Genomic DNA, 23725 nt, shown 5'->3' on the forward strand with positions numbered 1-23725 from the left:
TTTAAGATTTATAAAAAAAATTTAATATTTATTTTAATGTGATTTAATGTTAAAAATTTTTATATTTAGGAGTGGAGTGCTTCAAATTCTAATTGTGTTGAGCAGTGGTGCTCGGTGTGCGGCTACCTTCTCCACTACTCTGATGATTCAGCTTTCGCCGACGCTGCAGATATATCATCGTGTATATTTCATTAATATTCTCACTTTTAATTCAAGTTTTACAGACAAGAAATACCATGAGAATATAATTATCAACATAAAAATAAAAATATACATTTTTAAAAATAAAATGTCATTAAAATCTGTTATTATTATTTTATTTATTTATATTATTTATTTATTTCCAGAAAAATACACGATGTTTAATCGTGTCCTATAGAGTCGACAATTCAACTGTACATAGAACTGGGAATTGTAATAAGTTGTTATACAAAAAATCACAAATTAATATACAATAAATACATTGTACCCATTTCTAACAGAGTAAATTTACACAAGCATGAAATAATATAATTAATACTGACGAAAAAAAAAATATTTAAACATCACTGCAAATATTAGTGTTTTATTTTAATACATTAAAAGTGTTTGAATATGACGTCATCCATTTGTTTTAAATATTTTAAAAATAAGACGCCTCTTTTAATGTATTAAAATAAAACACTAAGATTTGTAGTTATTTTAATTTACAGAAACAGTAACAATTAAAAATCATAGATCATAAATCAAATAAATTTAACCATCTACATATTTGTTTTCTTAAAAATTACTTGTTGCTAGAGACGTTCTTTAACGAATTAGGTAAATTTATTTTACAAGTCTTAGGTAAGATGATTAATTTAAATCTAGTATTTAATAATAATTTTTAATAATTTTATTATTAAATGAGCTAGAAAATTGGGGATCATAATTAAACAAATATGAATTGAATTGAAATCATTCATGGAATATAAAGTTGAGAAATGTTAATAATAAATATGCTACTTATATTTAAATAAAAATAAATAATTTAAATATTATTATAATAGCAAAGCTGTAAAATAATTTAATTAAATGAAAATTTTTCAGTACCTTTATTGTTAAACTTTTAATGAATCTATGAATTTTTTTAACATCTAAAATTTATATGTAATTGAAATATATTTAAAATGATTAAAATAGCAACTTTTTAAAGCCTTGAAACAAATGCAAAAGAAATCGATTTTCCTCCGAGAAATTCAATTATATTTGTCTTACGTTCACATTTTATCCTTGATGTAATACTTTTAAGCAAGCAATAGATCAATTTTAAAAATTCTTTGTCAATAAAATGGATATTTTAGAAGGCTTGTAATTAAATCTATCACTAAGAATTCAAGTCTAAATAAATAAATGAATTCTAAACTACACAGGTCAGATCAGGAGTCACAACTGCGACTGAAGGGGTAAGAAGTGTTTCGTTACTCCGGATAATTAAAAATCAATTGAAGGCTATGTGTACGTATGTATAAAAGAAAAAATCAAGTATAATTTTTATTAAAATCTTTTTTCAATTATTTTTAATAATTATTTATATTTTTTAGCATATCATTAAAATTACTCTTTTGGAATAAATCAGGTAAAAATCATTAAATCAACTTAAAAAAAAAAAAAAAAATATCAACTATAATCCAAATTAAAGACATTTACTTTGTCAATTAATATTTTTTTATATCTATTCATTGATTTAATAAAAATGAATTATTATCGAACAATTTACTCAAATAAAAGAAAAATATTTGAATCAGAGTTTCATTTGAAATACAAATAGTAATAATGAATTTTAAATTTGCAGTGAGTTTACTTAAAAAATCTGTTTAATCATGAGCTAAAACATCACAAAAAAAATATTACATTTGCATATCATATTATTGTATGATTAAATTTATTTTTAATTCAATAAAAAGTTCAGGATCATTGCTTCTTAATTACTATTTGTGTAAATGAGTCATACTGATTTTTTTTTTCAATCCATTTAATAATTGATTTAATACTGAGTACATTATAAAACATTTTATATAAATTTTTTCTATTTCTTCTTTTATATTATAATTAAATAATAATGAATAATTATTTAATTGCTGGACTTTGGGTATTGAATGTAATGTTTCATATTCTAGTGGTATGAGATGTTTAGTATGAAAAAATAGATATTAATATATACAACGAAATACTGTTCAATAATTATTGAAACTAAGTATGAATTAAATAAACAATTAAGCCATCTAAGTTTGATGTTTATTTCCTTCATCAAATTTAATTGGTGATCACTGGTGATCATTGTTCACATGGAACAATGATTAAAAGATGAAAAAACGACACCATTGTTGATAATTATTTCAGCATCATCTCCTCTAATGATAAAAAAGAATAACAAAAATGCAAAGATATATCTTGAAAATAAAACTCAGCAAATGAAATAAATCACTACTTCATTATCCAGTCATATTGAGATTTGATAAATAAATTGGCTTGAAGGTAATTATCCAATAGCGAGGTATGGAGTTCCTACGTGGTCTTTGATAAAGTAGGAACTTTTTACCGTGCTCTCGGACTTACCAGAAAACAACGGAAATTAAAACTTGAACAATAGCTAATGAGAAATAGTGAAGACCTGGACATTTGATCGATTCCTCTAGCATCAATGTATTCCATCGATTTGTATATGAGGTAATTTTAAAACGTGATTGTGTACATGCCCACGTTGTAGAGTGGATTTTGTCTTTTTTTATTTTCAGATGCCTGAACATCAATCTAAAGGAATAATAAACCAACAAGAGGATACACTAGTATGTTGTCTAATTGGCAAATTATGGTCAGAGAAGCGCTAATTGAAGTTTATGAAAGTTGGTCTAGGAAATTACTCGATAATTGTGAAAAGGAGTATGAGATTTGATTGTACCATGTGGATTATTATTAAAGACATATTTAGATCAATTATTTTCCTGTACTAAGAATCGAAAACATTTCTTTTGTAGACGATCAATTGAGTATTGAAAACTTAAATCATTGATAAATTCCATACAATTAATTAATCAATCAGTGCATTTAATATGAAATGGATTTAATTAATAAACTTATCAGTGATAAACATGATTATATGTTAAATAAAATGTCTTTTTTTAAAATGAATCCTTGAATATTGATGTATTAATAATTAAGCACTCTAAATACCCAACCTAAGTTTCAGTAATAATTATCATTATCATTACTTTCAGATTTTATATTCATAAAATATAATACATATTTTTTTCCTGATTGTTTATAATATCATTGAATAATGTTAAATGTAAAATCCTAACATGGGATGATAATTACTGGAGAATCTTCAATAAAATGGCTACCCAAGTGGAGATGATGATGATGATAAACTCCAAAACATATTTAACTTTATGTAAAAAAATAAATAAGTGAATAATCATTTAATTCACTTCTGAAGAGATTGATATTGAATAAATTTAATTAGTTATATTGTCATTATATTCCTTTTTATCCTTTTTTTTTAATAGAATTGATATCATCCAAGAACCTTCTGTGAAGATAATAAGGTATGTTGATGTTTGAAGATGTTTAATAAATTAAAATGACATTTAGATGAAATGTTTAGATATCACTGATAAATCGTATAATATTTTGCAATGTCAACTAATTCATTGGTAATAAAAAAAAAAGTTATAGAGTTTATTTTGTTCCAACTCTATCATTAGTTGTATAATAAATGCTAAGTTTAACCAAAAAGCTTTGTAGAATATTTTGATGAACTTGAAAACCTTGACGATTATTAATTTACTGCTGAAAGAATACCTAATATTGAACCCGAACAATGAGATAACTGAAGAAGAATAAAATAGCAAAAAGATTGTAAAGAAAATTTAGAAGATTTATTGATATAATTGATCTATTGAAAAATAAAATGACTACTTTAATTGACAATGTTTCATAATTAATATTTAATACTGAAAAAATAAACGTCCTTCATTCAGAAAAATAATCATTTCTAATTATAATCTCCTTTCATCTAGCAAAATATGATTTTCCTCATAAAATTAATGAAACCTTTCATGTGAACATTAGAATTAAGTAACAATGATGTAGATGAGTTCATATAGATAGATACTAAATGGTCCAGGTAAAGATACTTGATAACTTGGAATAAAAATATTTGCTTTAATTTTCATTCAAAAAATACTTCATGCATGTTTACAGTATTAAATGAACAATAATGAAAAATAGAATCTTTGGCATGAAAATAATTATGTTTTCTTATTTACACATTCTAGATAGACTCTAATGTGATTAAATAAATTAACTCCAGGAATAAAAACCAAAAAAAGCTCTTCAACATCTACCATTTTTTTAAGCATGTTAAATAGTTGTGTAAATATAATAACAATGTCTCACTTGTTCTTATTCTTAAACAAACATCACATTGATTTGATGTATTGATAAATTTAATCGGTTAATCTATCGATAACTTGGACTCTTAGATGCCTAAAAATCATATCTACCAAAAAGCTTTGATTGTCTAACCTGTAGATCCATTGAAAACTAAACTAGTGCAAGTAGGAACAAATAATTCCATGCTGTGATATAAAATTCAATTGAGATTTTAAAATTTTATAGACTTTCTTTTTTTCTAAATTGAATAAATGAATATTTACTAGTGAAATTGAAGATAGCCTATAGAATATATCTAGTTGAGTTGGACTAAGTTTAAAAGTAGAGTGCAGCTAGACCATGCTTTGTTTAAAAGAATAAAAAATATTTAAACAATTCTCCCAATTTTTGGATGGTTTTCATTTATTATTCATCGATTTTATACTCTTTTTTAATGCTGAATAAAAAAAAACCTATCAGTACGTTCTAAACTCACACCTATTTAACTGATGAAAGACCTTAGAAATATCTCAATAGTGACTGAATTTTTTATATCTGCAAAAACTTCAAGAGTTCATTGCGAATATGAATAATACTAAAGATCAATAAATGAAACAACTGTCTTTTATCCCTGTTCATTGAAATTTCCATAGTTGATAGCTTTTTTTTTTTAACTTACAAAAAAAAAATTCTCATTATACATTTGAGATTTCATACAACTACGAATTTTTTGCATACTCTTATGTATACATAGAATGAAATCTAGGCATATGGTTAAAATATTAAACGCATAAATAATGCCGGCTTCAAAAACAATTAGTACGTATACAAAAAAAAATTCATGACTCAGTCATTACATAAAAAACCAACCTTTTGTCAAACCGGCCTGAATAGGGTTACTACTAAAACCGGTCTGACTATAAGAATAAGGTAAGGGTGTTCCACTGTTTTCGTGTTAGAAAAAAAATCCTTTATTATTTCAAGCTTGGTAAGCCGGTTTTAAAAAGAGTTATGTTGAAATATTTTTCTTCTTTAACATTTATTTTAGTTTTGTTCTAAAAATTTATTCATTTATTTCTGTTTAACATCTAAACATTTCATTTAAAATTCAAAACTACTGATAAAATATCAATTCAATTTCTCTATCACTCACAAATATACAATTAACAATGACTTTTAATAAAATCAGTTTTTTTCTTGTTTGAATATATGCAAAATAAATTTATTTATTTTTTATTTATGTAGAAATAGACTTAATATTTTTTGTTTTATGTTTCTGAAGAGAGATTGTGGTCATATAAGTATTTTTTTTTGTTTATTAAACATTTTATAGTGTTTAATGACATTAAAATATTTTTGTTTACATAAGATTTATAGAATATTATTCATGCTATGGACTTTCTTAATTTTTAAATTAATCGTGTACCAAATTTCTTTCTAGAAGCTTAAAAAAAATTATCTTCCATATAGGAAGTGAGTCTGTTTAAAAAATTCAATTGCCATGATGAACGAAACTTTACAGGAAACAATAAAGAGTATTTAAATTGTTTATTAAATAGAATAATAATTGTTATTATTGGATTTAACGCAAATAAGGCTAACTGATATAGATGTACATTTTATTAAAACATTTTTATGAATAAAAATTCATTTCTTTCTACAGGGAAATAGGACCTTTTGAACAGACACTCCTTATATATATGTATATGCATTTTGTTATAATAATTTTAAATTGATCCTCATCCAATATTCTATTTGTATTATATTACAATACAATATTATGTTACTTTTTTGAATAAAATTTATTTAACATTACCTATTAGTTGATAAATAATTTTTGCATTGTATTGTTTGTACAATGAAATTTTTAATATCAAATTTTGTAATATGGCATAGGCTTTATTAATGCATTTAATTAAATAACAACCAAAATTCGAGATTTGTTGTGAAAGCTTTTTTCTCAAGAAGATCTCAAGTTTGAATGGAATATTAAGATCACGAAATAATTTATCGTTTTTAACATTGTCAAAATAAAATATTAATTTTCAATGTGACTATTATTATTATTTCATAAAATAAATAATTTTACGTTTGAGTATCTCATTATTTAAATTAAACATTCCCTTTAATATTCGATTAAAATGTAAAAAAATTATGATTTGATTATTTAATTAACTTTTATGTTTGCAAAAATATCCGATAATAATGAAAAAGAATTTAACAGTCTTTATTTCGTTTTATGTTGAGACAGAAGAATAATCTCGATAAAGTATTGCGTCATATGGAGTAATAAAAAGCTCTAAGAATTTTTATATTAAGCTTTTTTCAGCTCGTCATTTTAATTTTTTTTTTTTTTTCCAATCAAATTTCCAAACTTTATATGTATCTAAAAGCTTGTAAATATTCTTGTGTAGAATAAGAAAAGTTATTTTATATTTTTGTTGACAATAAAATAACTGTTACATAATCTGTCTCTCATGAATTTATTATTTATCATTATGTAGAATAATTTGAAGTAATAACAAGTAAAATGAAAACCTAATTTGTTTAAAAAAAAAAATGCGACAGTTAGTTTCTGACAATAAATTATCCAAATAATACTTGATAAAGTGCAATTAATAATCAGTTTGATGCTAAAAATAAAATATCAGACGACGGTTGAGGTGACTCTAAACTATGTGATACTACTTAATGTCAGACGAAAACTTATGCCTATGTATAAAATATATATTTTTTAATTCTATCGTTGCATAATTGTTCTTTAATAAAATTTACCTTCTCTGATACTGATAAACAATTTAATTAGTTATTTGAAAATCAAGATATTAATAATATTTGGTTAAATATCTCCATGATCAACTCTCCAATGAAGAAAGTATCCATTTTATGTTTTATTTTTTTTTTAATTTACTCGTATCTTACAGTTCTTTAACTTTTTAACGATTAGAATATTCTTACTGTTAACTAAAACTTTAGTTGAATTAATTGTAATGAAATTTTTAATAGCTAAATTCGATATCTAATAGATTATTTGTCTATTAAAGAGAGTTAAATTTCGGAATTAATACTTATTTCTTAAAAATCTTATCGTAAAATGTTACTAAATACTTTATAACATAAAATATCTCAGAAATAACTTTAAAATACAACTGATAATAGAATATCTAATTGAGTTTATTGATGATATGTGTTCAACAAAAAGCTCTCTTTGATTAATCGACATTGATGTTCATATTATAGAACAATTCTTTAAAAATATTTATTATTATTAGTATTAAATAGTTTATAATACGATATTACTTTTCTAAAATAATTAATATTCGAAACAACTAAATATTTCATTAATACTGCAGCAAAAAAAATAGTTTTTTTTGCTTTAATTTTGTTCTCATTTAAGAATTCCGATGAATTTAAAAGTAAAGTGTTTAAATTATTTATTTATTTAATATTATTTGTATTAAATATATCATATAATTAATTGCAGATTTAATCGACCTAAGTTACTGTATACTAAAAAAATAGTAAATAATTTCTAGTGTTAAATAAATAATTTATTAAATGACTATTTAATATTTATTCTAATTATTTACTTATTATAAGTAATTATTTACTTGATTCTACAACTATTACATATTTACTTGTTATGAAAAATTTTTTTTTCAATGTATTTTTGATCTAATATATTATTAATACACATATATGTATATATAAATAAATAATAAATATATAAAATAAGTATATTTAATACTTATAAATATTAAAAGTTACCATAAACCATGAATATGTATGTTATTATGTATTTAAAAATTTATTAAAGCTCCATGAAAAAGCGTTTATTTTTCAAAATTAAATCAACAGAATATTTCTTTCTTTCAAGAAAAAAAAAAAAACATCTAAATGATTTTTAAAAAACTTGCTCAACCCGAGATTGGTTTTGAAAGGCTAACACAAGAATCACTTGTGTTAAGAATTTTATAATAAATATTAGTCAATATTTAAATTTATTACAAAAAATATAATTTGACTGAATAATTAAATAATTTTCTAAATATCTACTTGTTGAAAACCACTAATTCATTCTAAAAAATTAACATATGCAATTTAATTAACAAAATCTATTGACTAAAAATTTTCAACATAAACTATATTATACGTGTGTGTGTGTGTGTGTGTGTGTTAAAAAAAAAATCTGAAGACTTTCCAATATTCATTACCGAGTCTCTTTTAGTCTCAAGAACATCAGACGAGAGCTCGAGAGAGGGAGTTTTTGTATACGAGATGTGTAAAAAATAATTAACTTCAAAGTCTAAATTATTGATAATATTCCATGAAAATAATTAAAACGGTATTATTTGAAAAATAAAATGGAGTTTAATGAATAAATCTTTAAGAATCATCAGTTGATCAATTGAGGTAGACACAATGATATATACAAGTATAGAATCCATATCTCTTTTGCCCATGCGTTATCTGCAAGTTGGCTGTATTCGAATTTTAGACATGTGGGATTGTAAGTAGAGGGTCGTTCTAGCGAATCATGAATCTTGTCGAATTACGTATGAGAAGCGTTTTTTGTGGGACGAACGTTCCATGTGTGAACGGGAGAAAGATTTAACTCGGCAAATCCTATACGTGCTTCTCCCCTTACTTGATGGATACCTACGCCTCTGCCACACCCACATTACTTATCGAAAGACGGTTGTGTAGTATATATAAAAAAAGCTAAACTTCCCTTGAAATAAACTCCCTCCCATTGCACTATTGTTTTTAAAATTTTAATTCAAGATTTCACATATGACAGAATAATTGTTCGTCAATCTTTCATTTAATGTTTAAATTAATAGACTAATTGGTCTCGATTTATTTGGAATTCGTTGTTAGAATTTTTTCCTTCCATCTTATTGCTAAAGTTATTCATTTGATATTTGTTTATATATTAAAATTATTAAAGAAATATTTTTGGAGTTTAAAGGTTCCAAAAGTGACTCCAAAAATACGGTAATGTTTTTTTAAAAAATACATACTAAACATCATTAGACATTCAATAATTAAACTTGTGTTAGAAATTTAAAATAACATTAGGAATTTTGAAAGCTTCAAATTTTTTTTTTTTAAATTTAAAAACAAATAAAAAAAGCTTCGAAAATTTTTATTCAATGTAAAAATAGATGAAAAATTTTTGAATAATTATTAATAAAATTTCACTATCATTTACTGATAATAAGTATAAAAGTTTATTGAATTAATATTTTTAAATTAATAAATACAAATAGGTATTTTATTAAAAAGATATATTTGTAATGATAGTGAAAAAAATAATATATAGTATTATTATAAAAATAAATAGATTAAACCTGTTTTTTGTTACTTTCATTTTATTGATAAAAATTTATTTTTTTTGTCATCTTTTAACACTTCTTTCATCTCTTTATTCAAAATTATTTTTTTTCAACAGTGTTTCATCGTATGAATTTTTATTTCAAAATTTAAACAATCCAAAGAGGTAAATTTAATTCACATTAATTAATTGTGTATACGTTCAAAGGATAATTAAATTAAATTAAATATTCCAAAATAAATATATATATAAAATTTAATTCAATCATATTTATTTTATTTAATCTATTTATTATTATTATTATCTACTATATAATTTTGAATTATTTTAAAAAGAAATATTTTTTGAAATGACTTAAATGAATGTCTCGGTCATAATTTGACACGCAGAAAAAAAAATTCATAACATTTACAGTAATATTACTGTAACGTTAATAAATTCGGTTCTTTTAATGCATAATAATATTTATTAAAAATTAAACAATAGCATTAATAAGATAAAAAATAATTTACAAATGACTCACCATTTCTCACGACATATTATCCTCCAATTATTCAAGTTTATTTTAATTTCCCGTACTCATTCTCGGATGTTGAAGAATAAAATCTAAAACTATCTCACCAACTGTAAGAAATAAATAGAATAAAATTAATAATATTATAATTAAGTCTCATCCTTGTTACATCTTGTATTGATGTGTCAACTTGGAAAGCATTGTCATCTAAAACCGAATAATTCATTTAACAAAACCGGATTTAGTTTCTAGTTTGACATAGAATATAAAAACATTATACATACATTCATTCCTTTTAACATTAATATTATAACTTTCAAAATTTCAATACAATTAATTTATTTAAGTTTATATTTATTGTTCATCATTTTAATTATCAAATTTATATCATTTAATTAACTAAATAATAATGTATAACGTTTTTATAAGCTTTCCTGACTATTAATAGTCAAATAATTAATATTAATTAATTGATAATTATTATTAAATTTTAAAATATGTCAGAATTATTTATATTCAATCATTTATCGCCAATAATAACAAATTTAAAATAGAATAAATCGAAATCTATATTAATAACAGGAATCTTTGCATATATAAAGCAGATATTAATATTCTTAATAAATTAAATAATTTATAAAAAATTTACTTAATACTTTACATTTATCTGCACATGACAAAAATAATATAAATGTCAGTTTAATATTAAAACTTATCCAATTATCTATATATTTAATAACCAACTAAAAATAATTTAAATATAATAATAAAAATACTAGAAGAAATAAAATGATCTTTATTGTTTTTAGTAAATAACAATAATTAATGTATTTTAATAAATTCGCAACAAATAAAAATAACCACAACTATTTTAATTTTGTGCAAGATATTTATCAACCCTTAATGATCGTTGGTCGTTCGTTTCAAGAGAATAAATTGTCTGGAATTTAATGTTTTCATCTTAAAATTAATCTTTATTTTTTTGTAGTTTATTTATATTAAAAATAAGTTAATAATTGTGTTTTTCTAATACTTATTAGTTATTAAAAAAATTTAATATCAATAGCAAGATTTAATTAAAAATCAAACTGTATCACAGTCTTAGAAGTAATAAAAATTATCTTATGATAATCTTAGACTCTAAGAAATATATTTAATTAATGTTTATGATATTAATATAATAATAAATAATGGTATTAAGGATATTTTTGAATAGTAATAGTAATTTAGATATAATAGACATAGATCAGATAACTATTCATACAACTTATTCAGATGAAATAATTGAAAAAGACTGAAGTAAGAAGAAGGTATCTGGTTGGTGAGGTTACAAGGAGTGGATTTTACCGTGGGAAGGTGAACAGATAAAATCCGAAAGAGATAAAAGATGTAAGAGTGAGACGAAAAGTTAGAAGAGTATGACTAGAGACTTGAAAAAGGAAAAGAAAAAGTGATCAATAAGAGGAGTGTCAGAGTAAAGATGAAGTAAAAAGAAACAGAAGATTCTTTCTGTTATAACTAAAAAAGTAATATGTTGTAGTTAGAGACTTTTTATTGATTTTCATATTTACCATCTAAATGGTCTTTTTACGACATTTACGAGATTTATTGAGAAGAATAATCATTACTTGAAATTCTCAGCAATTCCAAGTAGGGAATTGTTCAATTCTTTGGATAAAAATGAATCTCAATTTATTCATCATCTATTTAACAGTTTTGTTTTAAGTTTAACAAAATATAAACAAGTGAATTTTTAATACACACCTGTAAGGACTACAAGCCATTCCTATCTTATTTTTTTAATAAATATCCTTAAGCACTTGGATCAGTCAAAGGAACTTTTATTTTTATGCAATACTTTGTTACATACTGCAAATATCTGTAAATATAAACAAAAAAGAGAGAATTAATTGTCTTTATTACAAAATAATGTTTAAGGAAATTCAGTCTCTATTTAATTAATTATCCTTCACCATAATCCTGAATTTCCAATAGGGATGATAAGAAAAAATTATTTTTAAAAAAGTTATTAAAATGAAAATAGATCATCACTAATATACATTATGGCTATTGATAAATGTTTGTTTGGTTGATAAAGAATTATATTTCAGGAGATGCTGAATAAATTTATCTTTATATTATTTTGTTTCAATAAAAAAATTCATTAGAAGCTGTAGAAAATAATTGAAAGTAATTGGTCAGGTTTTTATTTTAATTTTATAACTTTGATAAAAATTAGTCAATTCTCACCAACAGTTTAGATTCTCGGTCTATTAAAAATAATGTTTAAATAAAGAAAAATTTTTTTTTATTGTAATTGAAGTTATGAATGATCAGTATGATTACGAGAAAATTCTCTGATAAAAAGGAGAATAATTGTAGCTACCATAGCAGTATGATATTAACATTATGAACTTGATCAATTTTTAATACACGAAAAATTCTAATTTTATGTATTCAAATAAATTTAAAATAATTATGTATCCTCTTAATATAATCATAATTTTTTAAAATATCTATAAAACAATTATATCAATTCTCCGGAACGTAATTAATAGAAAGAAGAATTTTTTTCTATCAATTCTTTTTTTTTAAGTCTAATCGGAAACTATAAATTTAATTTCTAAAAATGACGCTAAATATAACATTCTATAACAAATAAAACCGATAAAATTAATAACTTTGTGCATTTAAATAATTAAAAGAGAATTTTTCACGCACTATCACATGAATAATATCATAATTATTCAGTAAAATAGTTGAGTGAAGTATTTTAACATTATCAAAGATAAAATTTATAAAAATATAAAATATAAATAAATTGTGAACAATAATTGTGTACAATGGGCTAGTTAAAATTAACTAAGTTCAAGTTAAACTGATTAAAAATACAAAAAAAAATGTTTACTCAAGTATTTCTAATATCTATTGTTATTAAATTATAATTAAATAATGTAATACCTATGATTATATTAAAAAACGACACTGCAAATCCAAGTGCATTCTTGTTACACATCTAAACATGTTAAATACGACGTCACCCAGTTGATTAACATTGACATTTTTTACACATTTAGAAACACATTAAAAGTAATTACAAATAAATCAAATTGGTGACATCATATTTAACACGTTTAGATGTGTAACAAAAATACACTTGAATTTACAGCGTAATAACTTATAAATCTACTGAAAACCAAGTTATCTACTTTAATTAATTATTAATAATCTTCAATTTTGCTAACTTAATCGCATTACCTACATTCAATCTTCAATAAAACTTTTAATTCCAAGTAAAAATAATAAACACTTTTATCTATATTATTATTACAACAATATAACAAAAATGAAGTAATCAGAATTTTCGAAATACTTCCAAATTACTCAGACATACATTCATTTATATAAAAAAAAATCGCTAATTTATTATGATTCTAGAATTTTTTAATTATACAATATTTGTTTATGTTGATTTATGATGTAAAAATTTAAAACAAAATATTTCCATTCATCGAAGTATAATTTTTATTTTGCATTCTTATCACTTTGCAGAATCTTTACTGTAAAGAGCAAGGTCCACGATCAATACAGTAATAAAGCAGCTACCTCCCATCCTCATTCCAAAAAATGTACTTTCATTGGATCGAATCTTAAATTCATCAAAATATAACACAAAATACGATTTTTGGATTTTATTTCATTTATATTAAAAATTCTTTAGTTGTCTATTTTATTTAAAAATAAAATATTTTTTAATTCAAACATACTTTCATCTTATTTATTAAAATCATACTTCAATCATAATTTAAAGTTTATCTCGTTGTATACCAGCGTGACAATCAGAAGGGCGCATTTTTTTTGTGTCATTTGAAACAGGAAATACAACTTTTCAATGTATTGGAGTCGAATATTTTGAACGAACAAAGAAAATATAATTTTTTTATATAAAATAATCATTCACACGAATGATAGAATCTATTCTATAAATAAACAATCAACTGATGTTGCATTTAATTACCATACAAGTTTATAATAACTATTGAATGATAATTACCATTGGGATATATTAAATATTTTAAATAAACCATGGTTATATATTCACACATACTTGTAAAACCAGTACTGATTCTAGACATGTAGTAGCAAAATAGCATGAATAAAATAAATAAATAGATTTCACAAACATTTAATGTGTATCTATGATTAATCGTTATTTAAACTTGTAATAAAATGTTTCATTTTTTTATTTTTTTTTTTTGACCGATAAAATTTTGCATTCACAGAGGGTAAAAATTACTCTACTCTGAAGTAAAAATTGTATTACTGTCGTTGCGTCCTACAATTACTCTACTGCAGGACAAAATTTAAACCATACTTTAGATTAATTTTTACTTGAAAATTTTCTCCATTATTTATATTATAATACTCTACATGTTGAGATTATGAATAAAAAATAATTCATCATGAAATAAATTTGAAAAATAATTAATTTGCTGTATATTAATTATTTACATTGATGTTAATTCTCCTGAAGCATATTAATTACTAAATTATTTTTAATATATTGATCCTGAACATCTATAATTACTGACAAATAATAATTTTATGACAAATATTATCATACATAATATATATCATAATTTTTAATATTATATATATATGCTCTCTAGTTTAAATGTTTTACATTTATTTTTACCAGTTTTTTATCAACATGCTATTATAATAAATAAACTCAATATAGTATGGACACAGTTAATTAAAAACAAATAGACATTATGTGTAGTTGAAACTCGCACAAAGTCAAAAGATTTTTTCAATTAATACAGAGTTGAGATATTTATTTAATTTATTTGGTTAATCGATAATAATAAATTAATTTAAATAATGATTTTGTATAAATTAAAGGTAATAATATACATGGAAAATTATTTTGTCAAAGTGAAGCAATCAAATTAAATTTAAAAATGAATCACTACTAAACTTATTATTATTGATAAACATACATACACTTTTGTAGTTATATCTCATGTAAAATATTAATTTTAATTTAATTTTACAAAGTAATTAAAATTTATTGTCTCATTATATGTATTAAAGACAAATATGTTACACTTATAGACTCTAAATAATCTGATTAAAGTAGTCAAATTTGAATTACCATTTTAATTATTTAGCTGAAAAGCTTTCTCAAAAATATTTTCGTTTGTATTAAAAGGTTTCGATTACAAAACAATCAATAATCTGCGGACGTCAATTCAACCCTATTTCATGATCGTATATTATATTGACAGGTCACAGAACTTTTGTGTCAAGTATAATTGTGCTCTACAGAAATTATGCAACACCAACATAACAATGTAAGGCTTTAAAAGTTAATGCGCCCTCGAATCACTAGAATAAAATCATAAATATACCTGTAGACACATTCCTATTGTATACCACTCGATGTAAAAATGTTTTTTCATAATCTTCTATACCTTTTTATTTGCTCAGACCACCTAACAGTTGATTTTTGGTTATAAACGTAATTTGTATATTAGCTTTCGAAATCTGATTTTGATTCAAGAGAAATTGACTATTGGCTAGAGAAATATACTTCTCATACACATACAGCATGTCAGAATGTGCATATCAGTTGGCATTATCATAATGGAATGTAACTTCATATTAATATATCTAATAAAATAAACTACTACAAAAAATACAATTAATTCAAAGTAAATTCAAATATACATCCATCTTTAAATGTGTATTATTATTATTATTGTTTATAAAATATGATATTCATTCAAACTAGTTTTTAGACAAAGATTTGTTCAAATTTTTTAATTAATTCTTTTAATTGATAAACCTATTCATTTTCTCACAAAGATTGGCAACGGTTAAAAGTAAATTATTCTCACCCATATCATTGTGATTGAAACTGTAGGCATATAATTAATACAGAAATGAATAAACTAGTTGATACACAATAAATGGGATCATTGTTCAACTTAAAATGTAACAAAAAGAGAAGTTCGCTAAAGAACATAGACCAATTGTCACTAGCTCATATAATTTTACCGTTGGTATTATTTAGAAAGAGAATGTGTAAAGGTACATAAAAACTAATGCTAATTATGCAAGAATATACCTGGTATTAATATATGCATACAGTATGCATAGAATTATATTTGACAGCCCTGTAAACGGCCAGGATAATAATGTTCACTAGGTATCAACATATGGAGAATGAATGGCTCACAGAGAAAGTAAAAAAAAAAGCATGAGAAAAATGAGTAAAAAAATAAGCATCAAATTTATGCAAAGATATGTATGTATCCATTTGCTTAGAGCATGAATGTTGCATAACGAATTATATAAAAGCTCATATATATAAGATTTAGAAGAAAACATTTTATATACAATCCGGTTTACTTTACTGAAATATCGATAATTTTGATTACAGATCATTTTTGTTATTTTAAAATTAGGAATATTGAATTTGTTCAAATTCTTTTCTTTTTTTTTTTTTAATTAAAACAAAGATTTTACGTGAATACAGTTATATTTATATTATTCTTAAAATAATGCATGTCTAATGCTACGGAAAATATTTTTTTTTATCTTAACTTTCATCATGCTATCATAAAAAACTAAAATAAAATATCCATTTTCAAAAACAATGAAAAAAACTCTACACCATAATTTTAAAAAACACCTAATACACTAAATCTGCTTGATCACTTTAATGAATTTATATTTTTATAAATAGTATGATATTTTTGTTTGTCAAAGAATAAAAAAATAAAAAAATTTGATAGTTTTTCTTTAATACTTACTTGAATAAAAAGAAGTAGATTACTGATTGAACACAGCTTGACAACAGCAAAAAGCCTTTCCAATATTTGTTAATAGCTGAAAAAGATATTATATTATAATAATTATAATATAATTTAAATAATAATTATTATGGTAAATTTATATTAGTTCTACATACGTTTTATTCGAGAATCAATCAATATGTAATTGAAGTGAAAACTCCAATAATTTGAGGTCGAATACATCAAGTCATTATAAATAATTGATTTTAGCCAATTAATATAACAATTAGTTAGCTTTGAACACCTTTTGATCAGTGCCTTATTAATTGTCAGTTCAGATTATTATTTATTAAATATATTTTATAAGAAAAATTTCAATTTAAATACTCGAGAATAATAAAATAAATTTTGTCATCAAAGCTCTGCACTTTAGTGTTTAATATTTACTAATCAGGTCAATGAAATAAGCATAATTTTTGTAATTAAGAACAATAATTTTAACCAAACTTAATGAATTAATAAGCAATTATTAATATATTCATGTAAATATGTTGTCTATTATTATTATTAATGCTTCTACCAAACAGATCGAAGCTGACTTTACTTATCAATCAACTTGAATACTAAATACCAATAGTATAATTAATAATTGCTAAATTCAAGTATATCTTTAGTTAAAATACCAAGAAGCTTGTTATTTATTTATATTTAACAAAAATCAATTATTTACAAAACGACTCCTAGCAATGATGAACTATTTAAATAGTTTACCACTGCTATCAGCATTTATTTAATTTCAATTTTTTTCTAATTAGCAGGTTCTTGTGGCTTTATATTAAATGACAACAAATTATAACAAGCCAACATACTTGGATATTTGTATTTTTACTTTTTACTTTCAAAAAAAAAAATCCAAGAAAGAAGCAAGGAATAGAAGTACTTTTATTAATAAGTATAATAATGAAGTAATTCGTAAAGTTATAGAATAAGAAATTTTTGAAAAATATTGGATATGATCTCAATATCTTTCTGGTCATTAAAATATTATGGTTGATTCAATAAATTAAAAGTAAAGCAGTGTTAACGATTATTTGTGGGGCAAAAAAAAAAATGAAAATACCACTAACCATGTTTTTCTTTCATAATAAAGAGAAATAGACAGCTCGGACCTTTTGGACCTCGGCTATTAGCGAAGACTGAATGTATATGAATGTCTACATCATAGAAATTTGAATTAGCTGAACAAATAATATAAGAAGAATTAATATTTGTGATTTACAAATTAGAAATCTATTCTACTTGTTTATATTTAACGTTATATTTTTCTTTTTTCTTTGTTACTCTTTCGAACTAAACTTATTCAATTGTTTACAAACTATACCAAGAAGAATTTATTTCTAGCCGTTACGAAAAGTTATTCTTCAATACACACCAAAAGTTGCATCAAATATTGTTGACAATTATGTTATCATATTTTCAGGATTTTGCTATGAAGATTACATTTCTATTCCACGTGTTGATATTTATTATTCAAAAGCTTTCAAAATTCATAAGAATACTATTCACTTCAAAAACGTTTACAAGGTCACTTTTGTTGTTGATCAAAATTCAGAATAACCAACTTTATTTACAACACAGCCGTGTAATATCACTAGTCTACGAAATAAAATCCCCACTACTTTCTTTGTTTGTGTGGGGAATTTGCAGTGACTTTCATGGGTGAGTCAAATTGTAGATAATAACGAAAACTACAGTATTTCCATTATACAGTAAATCGAAAAGTCGACATTCCGAAATTGCTAAAGTTAAAAACGTGTTAGTACATATTCTATCAATATTTTTTATCTATAAAATAGAAATTTTTTTACAACAGACAATTTGTACTTTAGTGATAATGTCAATGCGATATTTAAGAAAAATTCAAAATCATGGCAATAAAAAAATTGATGTAGAAAATATTGAAACATCTGTTGTATCTACTAAAAATCATAATAACGATAATAATGTCACTCAAAAGACAGTAAACTTTAATCAAAAATCTTTCAATGTTTTCGATCTTGTAAGTTATAAATAATTTGCTTATACATAGTATTTTTTTAAAAAATTCTAGTTAACATAAAATTATGTTAATTGGCTATTCTGTTTTAGCTGTCTGATTCTTCTTCTGTAAATGATAAAACAGATGACAGTGATAACAATCAAAGTGATGTAGAAGAAAATACCTTAAATCAACAGAATAGTACTTCTCCACACAATCATGGTAATGAAACAAACAATAAAAAAAAGAATAGAAAGAAGAATCGTAAGAAGAAAGTGGTATCAATCATTGAAGAACAAAATAAAAAAGATATTGATGTCAATTTAGATGAATTATCTATATCATTGAATCTTCCATGTAGTTCGAATGACAATCAATCTACTTCCGCATGTCTGGTTGAAACACCAAATTCACAAACTATATTAAAAATTCAACAAAAATATTTAAATGCAGAAAATGAATTAAAAAGACTATGTGGAAGTAGAGCCGTAAGTGACAATCTCATCAGTAACCAACGCAGAAATAAATCATTAGTATCCAATAATTTAAGATGCTTTAAGAAAATGTATTTAACTGAATCATGTAAATGGTCACCATCAACATCCTCGGCAGCTATGAAAAATTTTGGACTGTCTATGGCTATCGACAATGATGTAGCCAATGAAACAAATTCAAAAACTAACATCCAATACTTTGTGTTTGTTCATGATAACTCTTATAAAGAAATACAAAAGAAATTCTTTGCTGCAGTTGAAAGTAAAAATCCTCAAAATATAGTAGTAAGTGTTATATTACTTTATATATTAATGATAAGTTTTTCCATCTACTAATTATTATCTTCTTTTAGAATATTGTAGTTGCATATCCTTATCATGTCGATACGCTCATACAATTTGCAGAAATTCACAAATTAAATGAAGACTTACAAAGTTCAGCTGAATATATTGAACGTGCACTCCGTTGTCTAGAATTTTCATTTCATCCAGCATTTAATATTATTTCTGGTAATTGCCGATTATCATACAAAAAACAAACAAATAGAGCACTTTATATTGCTTTATTTCAACATTTGATGTTTATCGCTGGTCGAGCTTGCTACCGAACAAGTTTAGAACTTCTTAAAGTGTTACTTTCCTTTGATCCAGATAGTGATCCATTAGCTTGCATTCTCATAATTGATTGGTTAGCAATTCGTGCTAAAGAATATCAATGGTTTATAGACTTTTGTGAAGTCTTCAATAAAGAAAAAAATCGTAATCTTACACAATTACCAAATATTGCTTACGGTTTAGCTCTTGCGTATTTTCATCTCCAAGATAATTGTGAAACTGCTGATGAATTGCTACAAAATGCTCTTCTTATGTTTCCCAATGTTCTATCAGGATTAATTGAAAAATGTGGAATTAAGCCTGATAAAAAAGTATTGAATCATAGTTACTTTTTTAATAATAATATTGAAAGTAAAGCTCTTAAAAAAATTGAGGATCTGTATGTCGTACGTTCACACCATCTTTGGAGAGATAATAATATTCTGGCTTGGCTTGAAAAAAATGTTAATTCTGTAATTAATAAAATTGATTCAAATCAAGTTAAAGCGCATATTAAATATTGTGAAGTTAAAAGGAAACAACGATATCAAGGTCAATTACCAAGAAATATATCCAGACATATTATCTTATCAGATATTAAGGAAGTTACATTGTCACATCCTGATGTAAGTATAATTTCACAAAGAAATTAAAATATAATTATTAATAATGCATATTATTTGTAATATTGAGTAACGATATTAATTATTTTTCAGATTCAAGCTAACGATAACATTTTTTCGTATGATCCTTTGCCTCCAGCAGATTCAATAGATGTTTACGATAATAATACACGATTAGCAATAACAAATAGAACGGATACCAATACATCAACAAATTCAAATCTTTTGTCACTTTTCTTTTCATCTTTATTCCCGAATGCTGAACAGAATGAAAACATCCAGGCTGTAATAGATCAGTATGTATTGCTATATTTAAACTAAGTCAAAATTACGCATTGACCTAAATTATTAATTAACTATTATTTCATTTAGCTTACGTGAAAATGATCAAGATGAATTTGATTAAAAAATTTCAAGTATAGATGTAAGTATATTTAAATTTAATAAACAATCAGATGTACAAAAAAGTTATAGTTATTCGATAATCATATTTATTTGTCATCTAGAAAAAATTGAAATGTTTGAATTATAAAAAAAAAAATTAATTTTACAATAATAACTGAGTATATTCTTATTTAGAAATTATACCCAAATACTTTAGTTTTAAAAGCTGTTTAAACTTTACATAAATTCAAATAGTATTTATACAACACTTCGAAATACAGGATTGTAACGACAAATACCTGGACCATATTCCTGATAATCTTTTTTTGTATGACACACTTGATAAAATTCTGGACCACTTGCCAAAAGTGCACCACCAAACCACACTGCACAACGTTGTTTGTGATGAGTTATTACACGAACATCAATTGCTGTTGGCTAAATTAATAATAAAAAAAAAAACCAAAAATTAGTCATTTGTATGCTAGACAATAAATTAAAATAACACTAGAAGGTATCTACCGTTATATGACCTCCACTAAGTTCTTCGCTAAGTTTTAATCTCGCATCAACCATTTTTTTAACATCTCTCTGCAATCTTCTACCGAAATCTTTGAACATGGTAGAACCACCAGAGAGTACAATATTTTTATATAATGGCCGTCTTACATCTATAGGACAATTCTGGATAACATCATCAACTATTTCACCTAGAGGTGTAGTAAAATCTGGATTTGCAAATTCAGGATGAAAGAATATTTCAGGGCCTAAAAATCGCTCATAACCAACATCAACCATGAATGGTTGTTGTGTTATACTATTGATACCCGTATACTTTTTAAATTTACTTGGATCACTATCATACTTGGCGAATTCTTTGGCAATATCTGGACAAATGTAACAGTGCTTCTCTTTAATTGCTTTTGCAGTTTCTAATGATTGTTCTGGTGGTATTCCGATTTCTCGTTCTCTCAATAAACTCTGAATAAAGTAAGTAATATCTCTTCCAGCAATCGGTATATGTTTTATACAACTTCCAATGACGAAACCTGATGCAACAGGTATTACATGAGTTACACCATCTCCACTGTCTACTACAATGCCGGTTAATGATCTGTCTTCGACAGATTTTGCAGTCCAAGATGCTGCTAATGCTAAGACAGCTTGAACAGCTATATAAAGCCCAGGAACGTTGAAAGATTCAAACATAATTTCAGCCATGTATTCTCTATTTTCAGGAGTATTTAGTGGTGGCTCAGTTAATAGAAAGTAATGATCTTCAGGCTCCGCTCTTAAATATTTAAAAATACATTGCTGTAGAAATCTTTCCATCAAATCCCAGTCTTCTACTAAACCATGTCTAACTGGATACTATTAAATAGAAAAATAATATTGTCTTAAAACTCATCATATTACTATCATGAAAAATAATTGAAAAATCACCAATGTTCATGTATACAATTGATGTTATGAAAAAAATACCTTCACAGAATATCCTGGTGAATTAAATGCTTCATATCCAATATAAAAATCTAGATCTTCAACACCCTTAGTTACTCTTCGAGCACTATTATCTCCAACCTTTGCAGTTTCTTTTATTGCTATGGCAGAAGGAATGACCAGTTGAGGTTCTCTATTTGCAGCAAACCCCAATTTCGTATACCTAATTGCAAAAGAAATAAGGAAAAAAAATGTTTATTAATTTATTTTAAATAATTGCATAGAAAATTTTTACATATTAATGTTTAATTTATTTATCAGTATCCGAAAGATGTAATTTAAAATGGGTATTATCATTTTTCTCATCACTTACCCTGTTCCCACATCTATAACACATGCAGGTGGATGACCTAACATTTTTAATTTAAATTAATTTTGACTAACAAAATAATTCTGATGATCAATTTATTAATTCGATGAGTGTATGATTCACTTATCACTAGAAACCATTGAAGTTAAGACTTTGAGCTATCAAAGTAAAAACTGGCCACAACCTAAATCCGCCATTTTTGATCGAGATTGGATGTTTTCCAACTCATGCCTTGTGCTCTCTACATGCCGCTTTTCATGATGTTTTGTTGTTCACTGAATTATTTGAGTTTACTATACTGATGTAATTTCTAACCTAATTAAACATAAATTTTTCTTATAAATAAATAATTATGTATACATTTTAAATTCGCAAATTATACATACAATAATTTAAAAAACTGTTTCGTAAATATCACTCATTTCAGAAATTTTGCGGATTTTAATTTTTTGTAATTCAAATTCCGGATATCCTGTATTCAATTCAAATCCAAAATAGCGCGTACATATAAACTTCGTAAACGAGAAGAATTAAATTACAATAAAAGTATTAAAATTAGTTATTGAACATTGAAAACAAATGGAAAGTCACTGCAAATGGTATTGAGCTATTTATTAAATTATTAATACAAAATTAATAGACATAATTATGTCACAAATACAAAGTTTATGGCGACATTGATATTGAGTTATTTATTAACAACTCTATTAATATATTGATACATTCACACAA

The 23725-nt window shown here is 24.1% G+C and overlaps 3 protein-coding genes across 3 annotated transcripts in view; 1 reads left to right on the forward strand and 2 right to left on the reverse strand.

Annotated features, from left to right (window-relative positions):
* Window positions 1-18557, reverse strand: part of LOC118071588 (uncharacterized) — a 36668-nt gene extending 18111 nt beyond the window's left edge. Inside the window, exons 1-5 of the mRNA XM_035090789.1 lie at window positions 18483-18557; window positions 18178-18288; window positions 17069-17144; window positions 12012-12126; window positions 10257-10357 (exon numbers count right to left, since the gene is read on the reverse strand). Coding sequence (XP_034946680.1) covers window positions 10257-10259 — 3 coding nt within the window. The 5' untranslated portion in view covers window positions 10260-10357; window positions 12012-12126; window positions 17069-17144; window positions 18178-18288; window positions 18483-18557. The remainder of the gene's footprint in view (window positions 1-10256; window positions 10358-12011; window positions 12127-17068; window positions 17145-18177; window positions 18289-18482) is intronic.
* Window positions 18558-18813: 256 nt separating this feature from the next.
* Nulp1 (Nuclear localized protein 1) lies at window positions 18814-21266 on the forward strand. Its single transcript, XM_035091149.1, has 5 exons — window positions 18814-19109; window positions 19199-19867; window positions 19936-20802; window positions 20893-21095; window positions 21172-21266. The coding sequence occupies exons 1-5, from the start codon at window positions 18945-18947 to the stop codon at window positions 21203-21205; spliced, it is 1938 nt and encodes a 645-aa protein (XP_034947040.1). The 5' UTR covers window positions 18814-18944; the 3' UTR covers window positions 21206-21266.
* On the reverse strand, window positions 21256-23271 carry Arp3 (Actin-related protein 3). Its single transcript, XM_035091150.1, has 4 exons — window positions 22997-23271; window positions 22666-22846; window positions 21706-22554; window positions 21256-21621 (listed from the first exon to the last, which is right to left on the reverse strand). Exons 1-4 carry the CDS (start codon window positions 23038-23040, stop codon window positions 21442-21444), a joined length of 1254 nt encoding a protein of 417 aa, XP_034947041.1. The 5' UTR covers window positions 23041-23271; the 3' UTR covers window positions 21256-21441.
* Window positions 23272-23725: the final 454 nt, after the last annotated feature.

The sequence above is a fragment of the Chelonus insularis genome, unplaced genomic scaffold, assembly GCF_013357705.1.
Source record: "Chelonus insularis isolate UGA/USDA-ARS -01 unplaced genomic scaffold, ASM1335770v1 contig_88_pilon, whole genome shotgun sequence".
Lineage (NCBI taxonomy): Eukaryota > Metazoa > Arthropoda > Insecta > Hymenoptera > Braconidae > Chelonus > Chelonus insularis.